The sequence below is a fragment of the Triturus cristatus genome, chromosome 10 (assembly GCF_964204655.1).
Source record: "Triturus cristatus chromosome 10, aTriCri1.1, whole genome shotgun sequence".
Lineage (NCBI taxonomy): Eukaryota > Metazoa > Chordata > Amphibia > Caudata > Salamandridae > Triturus > Triturus cristatus.
In genome coordinates, this window is record NC_140593.1 from 1,056,871,752 (window position 1) to 1,056,884,673 (window position 12,922).

The following is a 12,922-nucleotide window of genomic DNA, read 5'->3' on the forward strand; positions in this document are numbered from 1 at the left end:
TTTCCACAAATAATGGCTGCTTTCATAAAATGTTATCTTAAAGCCGAACGATTATTGACCGCAAACAGTCAAACGAATGTAACGTAAGGATGGCTCCACAGTGACTTTTTTTAACCAGGTCACAATTGGAACTTCAGTGATGCTAAAGGAAACTTTTTAAATCTGATTTTAATTACAGTAAAATTACGATCTTTTAGCGTTTTTATCTGTGTAATATTTCATGTTTTTTAATAACTGAAATAAATGTATCTATTTTAAAATAAAAATACCTGGGCAAGAGGGAGTCAGGAAGGATTGCCCAATGGCTGAGAATGATCAATTCCGGTTCAACAATGCTTCACACACCAGAGGAATCTGGTTTTTGGTATGATTTCTATATCTGCACATTTTGTTTTATGTCATGACAGTGGTGATTTACAGTTTTAAAATATTATATGATAGTATGTCCTTGTCATTCTATGGTAAAGTGGGCACTGTCACTTGGATGTATATGCAATATGGTGAGCAAGTGAGCCCTGAGATATACTAATAAGTAAACCTTGCCAGTTGCACCACCCTGAACAGGAGCTCTAGTAGCTTCATCTGCCACTGACTCTGTGAACTTTCTCACTTCCCAATTAGCAGCACTTGCCGCATTGAGGATCAGTGATCACCTTGACAAACTGAGAGTATGAGAAGTACTCTGCCATGCTGGAATAATAACCCTAGCAGCCTAAAAGAATTTTGGATGGTGTGTTTAGTGGCAGAGGACCAGTGATGGACAGTATATTCTGACATACACTCTTGTTCTTGCCGCTTGTGATTTTTATTCCCCTTTTATTCTGTGGGGACATTGCCAGAGATAGGCACTGCATTGCCTGCAGCAACCACATTATTCTGATTGCCGTCCACTTTTTTTCTGCAACAAAATTTCTTTATGGGCATATCCGTGTTCGCTTTGAAGGGATTTTGCTTCTCGGTGGTCTGCTAAACCTAGAACTATTGGGATATTTTATTATTGCTCTTTCAAAACAGTTTTAAAAACATTTTGCTTTTCAACAGCGTATTAGACAAGCATTGGCATAGCCAGTAGGTCTCGCCTTTGGGACCTTGTATGCATTTAGACATGCAGCACATTATCCTGGGTGCTACAACACCTACTGATACCTCACGTGCCACTGGTGAATGGGGAGCCTGAGCTGCCAATAAAGGCAGGAGACGCTTCTATAGGACACAAGGGGTGAACAAGCTGTGAGGTACTACACCATAGAAGACATATAAACAATATGAAAGGCAGTTATGCTCATGGTGTAAATGTACGCTGAACTCACTCCCAAGGTATCTGAGAGGATATTAACCTCAAAAGAGTATATCAGTTATATTTTCTACCAACCCAAGGGTCACATAATACATATTGGGTTGCAAACTCACAAAAGTGGAAGCACTAACAGTGCCTGTGGAGAATGGGTCACTCACACTGTCCCCAAACATCCATAGCCAAGCAACACCAACTCTCAGTGCACGAAGCATATCAAGGCGTCCTGTGGCACCGTGATCTCCTGGGAAACCGAGGTGAAAAGCAGCTGCAGCCTGGGAGCCATATTTGGAACAAAGATGGGCACAGATTACTGTGATGATAACAGTGCAATAGTGATAAAAGTGAAGCTCAAACGGATATCAGATACCGTAGTATCAGCCCCAGTCAAAAACAGATAAAAGTTATTGAACTCTGGCCCTAAATGAATGTCTGAATGAGCTCTCTCTCTATATAGAATTGAATTATCTAGCTATGCAGTATTGAACTGATCTGGCTTTTTATTTTTACTTATTTCAAAATATTGCTAATAATACTCCGCCATATCTCAACCTCAGAATTTGTTATTGCAGACAGCATTGGACGATGGAAGCCTGCTTTTAATTTGCATTTATTCAAGCAAGCTTTGCTGCAGCCAAAAAGTTGTCAATCTAAATTGGCAGTTTTGTAATTACTTGTTGCATTATTATTTTCATGGAGCGTGTGTTTGCTGTTGGATGGAACTGCATCTTTTGAAACACATTGTTATTTCTGCTCTACCAAAAAGAAAAGAAATGCAACTTACAGCTTTATCTTCTGCGCTGTGCACATTGAGGGGCCGAATCCGATCTCAGTCGGAAGGGCACGAATCGGGTTCGGCCGTAGTGAATCCGATTCCGATGCTACTTTCCCGACCGATCCGTACACGGGTCCGGACGACGAAGTACGATGCGAAGATGCACGAATTTTCCGACCGACTCGTTCCCGGCTCCGACCCGATCCGTCCGACTCGGTCTCACGCAAAACCGACGCGCGCAATGGAGACGATTCTCGACCAAACTAGTATGATGCTCGAATCGGACAGCTCGACCGAGTCAAAGCGTCCGGCTCACACAAGCTCCCGGAGTCAGATTTCGGGGGTCCGCATCGGACCCCCCGACACCCGCAGCCATACGACTCGCACACAGGGGGAGACCCATGGGACTCCCCCACACAGGCATGTATGGCACGGATGGCACTGATGGGTACCCACTGTAGGGGGCGCACTTGTTCGAGACGTACCCATTTAGTCAATGGGAGCGCATATACGTGTCATACAACTGGCTCCCATTGACTTCTATGGGAGTCCGACCGAACCGAATCCGACAGCATACGTGCACATCGTACTCGGCTCGGTCGGAGTGCTTTCCGACCCGGATCGGAATCGGCACCTGAATGTGAAACGTCTGTGCTACTCACGGCATTCCGCAGTAATCTTTTGCGATTGGCTACAGAATGCACCAGAAATGCTATTACAAATGCCTGCTTTGCTTGGGTGAAAATAGGTAAAATACAGTTAAATATTTATTCTTCTAATTTAATAGTCAGATGTCTGAGTGCTAATATATGCTAATTAGACCTGTCAAGTGTACCACCTTCAGCATGTCCTCGCTGTGCACTTTTTAATGTAAGCTACCAGTGCGTTTCATGCCGGAATGTATTAGCGCAAGCTTATATACGCTGAAAAGTGAACCTCCATAATGTGGGGGAGTACATGATTGTAAGCAAGAATGTTGTTTTTGCAAAGGTAGACTCCAGAAAACTCGAGTCAAAATGTTCAAAGTAAAAGCGTCATCACACGGGCTTTCTTTTTTGCAAATAACAGAAATTTGGACTTAAAAATGTCTATTTTTTATTTTATTACCTCGTTTATCTCGTTTAGTTTCACAACCACATGGATCGGACAAAGAGGACACTTCCTTGCAGTTGTGTAATGTTGTTTATTTTGGGGCCTAACCTTTTCCTTTTAATTCTGGCCCCGGACGGCCCCTTAGTGCCATAATCAGGGATTGCATATTTGCATGCAAATGACTGGACTCACCTGCGGGCGGCAGACAGGGGGTCTAGATCGATGTAATTAAATTATGGAGTGCCTCTCCTCAGCGTCATCTCTCTGGCCTCTGAGATCATGAGATGCTTGCCTGCCTCCTCGACCACGTCTCTGCAAGTCACGCAAACGTTTTGTGATGATGATCATGTGCATTGGGCGCATGATCATCATCACCAGACCCACCTCTGCTAAGGCTGAACTGTAAGATCGCGACGCGCAGACGCGATGGTGGCAGAAGACATCTGAGCGCTGCGCGCAGCATGTAGGTGCAGCCAGGTGGATTTCTTTTAATAAAATAAAATTGGGTAACGGATGGTGCGTGCAGCACCAGCAGCATAGTTGTACTTGAATGTTGCTGGTTTGAGTGGAGCCAGTAGAGACGCGGCTGAGTACTAGTCTGACTGTCTGTCAACACAGTCAGACTACTACTGACTCTCTCACGTCGGTCGGATGGTCACGGTCAGAGTCCAAATCGGCCCCAGCACAAGAACCATCCCCCTGTCTCCAAACCGGCCCCCACCAGGGCCGGACTGATAATGCCGGGCACCAGGCAATCCCCCGTAGGCTGGATGGGGTGGGGGCCAGTTTTGAGGCAGGGGGCCGGTTTTTGTTCTAGGTTCGATTTGGACTCTAACCGTGACCGTCCGACCGACGTGAGAGAGTCAGTAGTATGCAAACATCATGTTTATTATGTCAAAATGTGCTCCTTTGTAGGTCTCGACTATAGACAGCAGATGCGCTGTCTCGAAAGGGACGTGTTTTATATACTGTGGGGGCTTCAGCCCACCCGTAGGCTTCCCATTTGCTGGCTTAATCATTGCTCTCCTGATCTTTCTCCCCATTAATCCATGGCAAGCATGCAATATGCCTCTTCCTGAGTTTAGCCCTCCCCGAGAGCATGGGCCAATTTCTACCATCGATCTAATGTCCCATTATATGACCATTTTAGGAACTTCTTTTTTCTTTGTTTAAGAGCCCATCTCAGGAGTGGTTGTGTTTTTACTTGCTCTGAGCACCACAACGTTTCTGTAAAAAGGCCTGTAAATCATGTTCTTATGTACTTTCTAGTCCTGTCCCCCAGCCACCCTCCTCCTGCTGTTGCTTGCTCCCTCCTGCGCCCTGTGACTGCTTGCCCTGTGCTTCTCTGACCATAATCGAAGAGGCCTGTAAATCATGTTCTTATCTTGTTTTTCAAGCTACAGCATATTTTTCAATTACCAGGAGAGCATTCGCAGGGTGAGAGCGAGAAAGTCAGCAATCCCCTCCATGGTCTCCAGTGCCTTGCCCGGTCACATGACCACTTCATCTCAGCTGCCCTTCACTCACTCATCCTCACCCCTGAGATAGTTACAAAAAACAGGAACGCGTCATGACAGGCTCACTGGTTACTAATAAAACAGTCTGCGGGAAGGGCTTGTTTCAAATCACTGGAAGGCCATTGGAAAGTGCCACATGCCACCAACTCCACTGCTAGGCGCTGGAGTACATCTGTATAGTAAGCGTTTTGTATTTTAGAACCCAGCGCACAGTACATCAGCAATCCCTTCCCTGGTCTCCATTGCCTTGCAAGGTCATGTGACCACTTTGTTTTATCTGCCCTTCACTCACTCATTCTCACCCATCTCCCCACCCCTGAGATATTTACAAAAAACAGGAACACGTCATAACAGGAAGCACAGGGTTTGTTATGTTGCAGAATTACAGGTTTAAAGCAAATGATCAGTAAAAGGCTTATGCAAGATAAAATAAACAAAGGTATTTTCAACAGACAGCACCCCGCCTTTGAGATGTGGGTTTGGTAAATGTTGATGCCAGCACTCAAGTAAATTCACATTACTCAAATTTTGAAACTGAAACCTACCAAGGGCGCCAAAAAGGCACTTTGCACGTGCTCGACCTCTAAGCTCTGTACAAACCTTAAAAACAACAGTGGCAAACAAATAATACAATACTATTACATAACACTTTAAGGCTGACATATCTAAGTACTGCAGGAATATGTTACTGTTACACAAATTAACAGGGTTCATTTCATCAACCTCAGAACATCCAAAGGCCGAGTTAGCCTTGCCAGGATCCGGCCATGTGAACCAGTGATAACACTACAATGGCACAACAGTAACCCACAAAACACCATGTAGTAGGAAGAGGTAATAGATTTAATAAATTATTCCTGAATTTGAATCTACACATGCAATGATCTCTGCATTTTGATAATTCTTGGCCATGATACTTCCAGCCAGTCGGATAGATCAGTGGGTTGAGTGCCTGCAGCAGGCATGTATATGTAACATGCAAGTCACAAGTATGAATTGCACTCACGCAGATATCTTCTGTTCTTCAGAGGCGAACAAAATAAGTATCATGATTTTACTAGGTAATTTTAGCAGCACATATTAAAGGGAATTGACACATTTCATATTGTGTTTTGCTTGCTATCAAATAGTAAATTTAGTCAAAGGTATAGGTATCATCCTGAACCTATAACATTGCTGCTATCTAAGTCAATGGACTTTGTGATGAAGATAAGTGAGTGACTTAACTTACCTACAAAGAAACGGTCTAATTTTCTACCGCTTCCACTCAGTCCTGAAGAAAGCCCACCGATCCATAGATACAATAAAGGGCTGAAACATGTCGACCACCGACCTTTGAACTAAACTAGGTGCAGTAGACCAACTAATACCTCCAGTATAGCACCCACTGTTGTTTTTACTCTTACCCCTCCCTGATCAATAAAAAACACTTTTCACACGAAAGGCAGTAATTTTAACTTCACCCTTTTTTCCACAATTTTTTATGTACCAATCACGATGACCAGGTAGCAAGATGGTCTCCCTTTAGGAGGAGAAAAGTTGACCACCTGGAGAACAGGAAACTCAGGCTGAAAAGGACCCAATGATGAAACCACTCACCTAACTACCTTAAGCGGAGAACCAAGATATACCGCTACTAACTAGTTATAGTGTATGAGGTCCTTTGTGCACTATTCATAGATCCTGGTACCCCTCAAAACGTGACTCATTCCCTCTTGATTTTTACAATTTTTTAACAGTTTATTTCTAGCCATTTCTTTGGGGCATTAAGAAGCAGGAATTTCGAGTTCCTTCCTCTCCACACCCCTCCCTCCTTGGACCACCACTGCACACCGTCGCTTGCATCATACATTATTCACTTTTGTACATGTTCTTCCGAAGTTTCTTGGTAGATCACTTTGAATTCTCAACAGATATTACTCCTTGCATGTAGTGCCTTTTTTAGTTTCATATGGTAGCTGAGTAGGGTAATGCATCAGATATAGTGATCTTTGTGTAAACTGACTATTTCTGGTTCGAATCCTAGTGAAAGGCTCAGCCTTTTATCCTCTTGTAGTTGTTTAAATGAGGGGCAGGCCTCCTGGATTATGGCAGTTGCATCACAAACTTGCCTTTACGAACACCTGCCACAGCCTTCTGAGACACACAAGCAAATATCTCGTAAACATTATCCCTCCTTAAAAAACTTTTGTGCATCTCATTGTACTGCCCTTGCAGACAATCAATGAAGAATCTTGTCCTACAGTCTGGTAAGTGAAGTTCCTTCATGACGTAGGTTGCCAGAAGACCTCATATCATTAAGCTCTAAATGCTACAGTCGTGGGATTTTCTTTTGCAAATCAGTTTTCAGATGTGTTAGTTCAAGTGGATAAACTGGAGGGAAATATGACAACTCCCATTAAGGTATAGTTTGTTAAACTAAATCCCAGGACCGGCACACCACCTCAGTGATGCCATGGAGTCATCTGGTAAGCTCATTCATGACCTTTGTGGCCAGGCCCCCTGGACCCAGGGACAGAATCACTTTAGTCCAAAACACTCCCAGTTAAGCAGGTGGTGAAGCCCTTTGTATTATGCAAAAAAAACAACCAAAAGTGAACTAAGTAAACGTCAGCAGTGGAGAGATAAGATAAACCCTAGCCAGTCAAAAGCTAGAGTAAACAAGCTCTTCACAAAGACTGGACAGGGAGGAAAGGCATCCAATAAAGAACAAGGAACAGAGATTAACAATCAAGACATCCAATCATGGGCATGGGCTGGCACGACGCCTGCTCTGTGTAGTATTTTATACAATATACTCTCTGCGACAGCCATGAATGCCTAATTTCATAATGAGAGGAACAGAGAAGAGCAAAGAGGTAATGAGAATGCCCCTCACCACCATGAATATGGTGAAAGCCAACTTTAGGTGCTTCTCAGTCTTGGATTTCCACTTACGAACACAGATTAGATTACCCATGAAGTACAATCACACACTTGTACTTGTCTGTAATGTTTGAAGTCGGGAGAGGATGTGGTGTTCTGACAAGAGTTTCCTACTTTACAACTAGGGAACCAGGTTCGAGTCTCGGTGTCCGCAAAACATCCTGTGATTCTGGGCAAGTCACTGAATCTCACTGCGGCTAAAAAATTTGACATTGTGTAATGTAACTGGTGCTCATGTAAAGGACTCCAATACCTTCGGGCAGAGTTTCCACTCTATTAAAATTGGAAAACGGGATGCATTTAAAAAGAAAAATGAAATGTTTTTGTTTCATTTTTTAAGGGCAGCGTGCATTTGGAAAGGGAAAGGGGTCCCCTGGGGACCCCATCCCATTTGCAAATGCATTATCGCTATTAGGAAGGGGCATTACGCCCCTTCCTTATAGCGAGTTGCAAAACAGTATTTCGCAAGTCACAATTTATTTGCGACTCGCAAAATACTGTTTGTACATGGGCCCATGCTTTTTAGCGTGCGCAAACGGGTCTATAACCAGGTTGCGCATGCTAAAAAGCATTGTACATCTGACCCTTAGTGTGCTGGCCGTATGCTCAGAAAATGGCCAGTTATGAAGAAGAGAGAGCGGTGTACCTGCTCTCTCTGCTACTTGTCATGATGTTGATGTGAGGGGAGAACTTGGACTTTAAGACATGAACACAGTATCTCAGGACAATCAAGCTGAACATGCGCTGGGTAGACCAATAGGCCTATCCTTCATTTGGTAATATGTACACACCTGTAAACATTCAGTTTGCATGCATTAGCACATTAAAACCGTGCCTATTGGCTTTGCCAGATCTTGTTGAGATGATATACATTTAGGACATATTACACCCACATAAAAATCAGGCAAATGTGCAGACTTGGGTCAAGTTACATGCTTGCAAGCACCTACGAGCTTTTGGAAATGCAAAATTTTTGTGAATTTGCACAATTTACAACTGTAGAGACTTGTGTTTCACCAACTTGGCTCAATGAGAAAAATATTTTATAGACTCTGCTAATGTGGAGTTTCCTGAATCCTTTGTGGTAATACTACTAATTGGTAGTTGTGTTACTTCAGCCACAAATCATGACAACACTGCAAATGTAACATTAAATGTGAATGATATATTACCACATTTGTTTCCACAGTCAGAGGTTAAACAAAGCACCCACTTTTTTCAGGTAATAAAAAAGCCTGCACATAATGTTTATTACATATCATAATCTCCATTAGACCCTGACTGAATGTTGGGTTACCCCTAGCTAGCGTAATTTTCTGTTTCCGTTACGCCTACTCCAAGTATATGACTTAAGATCTATGCAGGGAACTGTGAAACTGGATGTGTGCTTTGTGCTCTGTGCTAGCAACAATCACCATGCTGTACAGAAACGGGATGGGTATATATTGACACAGGTACCCAGCGAGCCTTTTGTACACGAGTGCACACTGCTGAGCATGTTTTTCTCGTGACTAACTAGACTGTCTGAAGTGAAAGGGATGGGAAATAATTTATACTCACAAACAGACGGTGCAAATGTGAAACTTGTGACTAAAAGCACTGCAAAGCCCCGTTGTTCACTCAGACATGTAAAAGCAGCAGTTCTCTTGAGAAATTCATGTACTAAGCAAGGAAAATACTAACCAACTTCACTCAACCCCTATCCTAGCAGGCACAATCTTTCATGTTGTGATATCGTATGAACAGATTTGTGATGCGTAATACTTCAAGACTTTAAGTTGTAAAAACAGTATAGTGCTATAGACATTTGCTTACATAATGTTAAGATGATTTTTCACCTTGACTTTCTTTAAGGGTAGGCATTTTTTGAGTTGAAATGTTTATTGCTGTCACTTTTTGATTCTGAAAAAATGTTTCTTTTCCTCCACAGCTATGGAACCTGGACACATGGAATATTTAGGAAAGTGGGGATCCCTGGACCGAGGCCCCTTCCATTCTTGGGAACATTACTTGGGTACAGGAAGGTAAGTGCAGAAACTTTAAGATTTCTCTGTGCCAATGCCTTGCTTCATTGATCACTCCTCCCTCAACACTGCAATTGTCAGGAATTCAAGGAACATGTGCTCACTAGATGAACTTAGTTTTGTGAACATAGTAATGCAGGACAGCGTTGGTCCCAACTCTGGTGGCCGGGGTGCTGCAGCAAAGGAACTTGTGTGGTTTAGCATCTAGGTCAAGGGGTGTGTCTTCCAAGACTACTAGGTAGACAAGAATTAAGGCAAATAAATTATTATCAGTGCCTGGCAACACCTGGAACTGCACATTATGTCCTCTTTTGCGCTAGTTTGTTCATTGTCCTTCGTACAGCACCTTTTTTGTTTTCTTCCTTGGCGGTCCTCCCTGGGTCACTCAGGTAACTCTTCTTGTTCTCTGAGTACTCGCTGCATTTCAGCTCCTGTTCTCCATCATTCATCCATCCAGCATATTTGGCAGATTCCATCACTTCCTTTGTTCAGTCTATCAGACTCAAGTTACAATGAACTTGTATGTCCGAAAGTTGTTCTAGGAACAATATAGAATCCACCGGTCTCCTTCCACTGAACGTATCAACGGCCAGTAACTTTTTCTTGCAAAGGTTAAGGGAGTCACCGTGACACTCATCCATTGGGAAAGCTCCACAACCTGGGCTATCAAATATTTACAAAAGTTCACTGAGGATTTTCAATACATAGGTGCAAGGAGTAGTTCATGAATTCAACAGTAGATTCACAATCCAAACAAATAAATCTATCTCTCCTAGCTATTCAATAACCTGAGGCTTCTCTAGACTGCAGTAGAAAAGGTCAAAGAATCCCAACGATTCAAGGAAGTTCTTTTGGTGATACTGTAGAAGAGTAAGATCCTATGACAGCAAAAAACATTCGAGAAGATGTACTCGATGTCTGACTTAAAGATTGGCTCCTAGAGAGCCAGTAACACAGGTGAATAGCAGAATCCAACCAGAGCAGAGCCCAAGGAAAAGCGTCCTGTCATCTACAGGGAGAAAAGTCAAGCACTTGGTCACACCATGGTTTATGTTTTTTTAGACTGCCAGTTCCTCAAATTCCACAGTAGATCCTTGAATCCACAGTAGATCCTTCAATCCCAGGATTCTTGAATCTTGCAGTGGATCTTTGAATCCCGCTGCTGTATTCAGATGGGGCCTGCAATCACAGCTTTTGGGTTCCCTTCATGGAGACAGGATTGGCTGTGCTGGTGATTGAGGGGGGTGGGTCACAATTGGACAGCGCACATGTGGCAGCCACGGTACTGGTCGGCCTAACTCTTGCTACACCAGGGGGGATGATATCCTGAGTGGCAATGTGCAGAGCAAGAAGTGGAATGGACAAACAATAATGCCCCCCACCAGAAGTGGATGGGATTTGAGGTGAGCACTTGTAGGCAAGCCATGACTTAGTCAGCCCTAGGTTCAGGGAGCCCTGCCGAATAGAAGCTGGTGAGCACAGATACCAAAATGGAGAGAGGTGGTTACATTTGTTTGAGTACTACAGCACATGCTTATCTGTGATAACTATATCTGTTAACAGTGAGAAATGAGCACTTAATGACACTGGTGAGATACTCTTACACTAGCCAAAAGAACTCTGCTTGTTTGAACTGCTGTGTGAGTGAGTCGAGCTGTCTCCCTATCCCTCTCACCCACTCTCTCTAAAGCATTCCCTTTTCCCACTGGGGAAAACCTTGAATGCTGGCTTACATTCATTTAAGTTGCAGAGGCGCATAATAGGAGTGATACTTAACAACGCTGTATGCCTGTGCCTGATGTGCAGAAGGGGACACCAGCTGTGATCTGCATGGAAAAGACACTGGTCATCATCTGTTTACTATGGTCACTAGAAATCTTATTGGAGTGGAGTAGATGTAACCAGTTAGACATGGTCTGAAGATATGTGGGTGGATTGTGTTCCAAATTTGATATTTGTGAAGTGGGAACTAGGTATTATTTGTTTGATGTAGGGTGTCGAAGTGATCTTTGTTTCAAGGAGCACTGCTGAGTAATAGGGACATCAGATATGATCTGTGTGAAATGCACTCCAGGGGCCGTATTATAAATTGTGCCATGCGGGGGTGCAACAGGCGTGTACGCCCACTTTGTGCTTCCCCAGGGCACAATGGTATTACAGAGGGGGCGACAGATACTTGCGTAATACTGATAGCGCTGGCGCACGTGTTACCCCAGCGCAATCATTAGAGGGCTTTCTCTAATTTGCATGGGGGTGTGGCTCCATGCAAATTAGGGAATTACTTTGCCTCTGCAGGCTGCACCCATGCCGTATTATGAACACCGGTGCAGGGGCAAACATGCCTTACAGGAGGCGTACTGAAAGTGTACCACAAAAAGGTGGCACACTTTTAGTGCACCTCCTAAAGACAGCCCTCTGTTGGGGAAAAAGGGGGTCCCATCGATCTCCCTCCCCCAGACATCCCCTGCAGGTGGGTGTAGTCACTCACTGCATTTGCCTGCAAGGGGATTTTTCTTCCCTCTTGAAAGTGCAGGCGGGTAACTGCCTGCCCTGAGGGCAGCGCATTCTTTGTAAAATGGTGACCTGCCCCGGTTTGCACCTGACGCACTTTTGAAAAGTGCGCTGTATTCATAATATAGCCCCAGATTTGTTTTCCATGGGTAATGGGAGCTAAATGTGATTGTGGGAGCAGGACCTCAAATGTTTTCAGTGCGGGATGATTCTAAATGGGATCTTTTGAGATGGACCCAGATGTGATCTTCGTGATATGGACATCAGATAAGGTATTTAAGAGTGTGAACAGAATAGGATGGCATACAGCGTTTTTGTAATCCTAAATTGTGGTGGAAAAAAATATTTTAATATGATCAAAACAAATCAATACACTTGGTGATGACATTTCCAAACATTATCATTTGTGCGCAGTTAAACTCTGTCTGTTCAATTGCAAATGTGTTGTCTGTAATGGCAGTGCACTATCACACCATGCGTACTTCACAATACGCCACTCCACTTTACACTACTCCTCTCTACAACACTTTACACCACTTCACTCTGCTCCACTCTATGTCACGTTATGCCACTCCACAACACTCCACTGTAAAATATTCTACAACAACGCTTGCTACTCCATTATATTCCCCTTTACTCTACACCCCTCCACTCCATTCCACCCCACTCCACTCCTATCTACCCCACTCCATTCTACCCCACTCCACTCCTATATACCCCAGCCCAATCTACCCCACTCCAGTCTAATATACTCCACTTCACTCCAATCTACCCCACTCCAATC

General features: G+C 43.7%; 1 protein-coding gene across 1 annotated transcript in view; it reads left to right on the forward strand.

The window, feature by feature from the left end:
• LOC146796556 (cytochrome P450 3A21-like) overlaps positions 1 to 12,922 on the forward strand; it is a 248,516-nt gene that overhangs the window by 27,498 nt on the left and 208,096 nt on the right. The window contains exon 2 of the mRNA XM_085629192.1: positions 9,534 to 9,627. Coding sequence (XP_085485318.1) covers positions 9,534 to 9,627 — 94 coding nt within the window. The remainder of the gene's footprint in view (positions 1 to 9,533; positions 9,628 to 12,922) is intronic.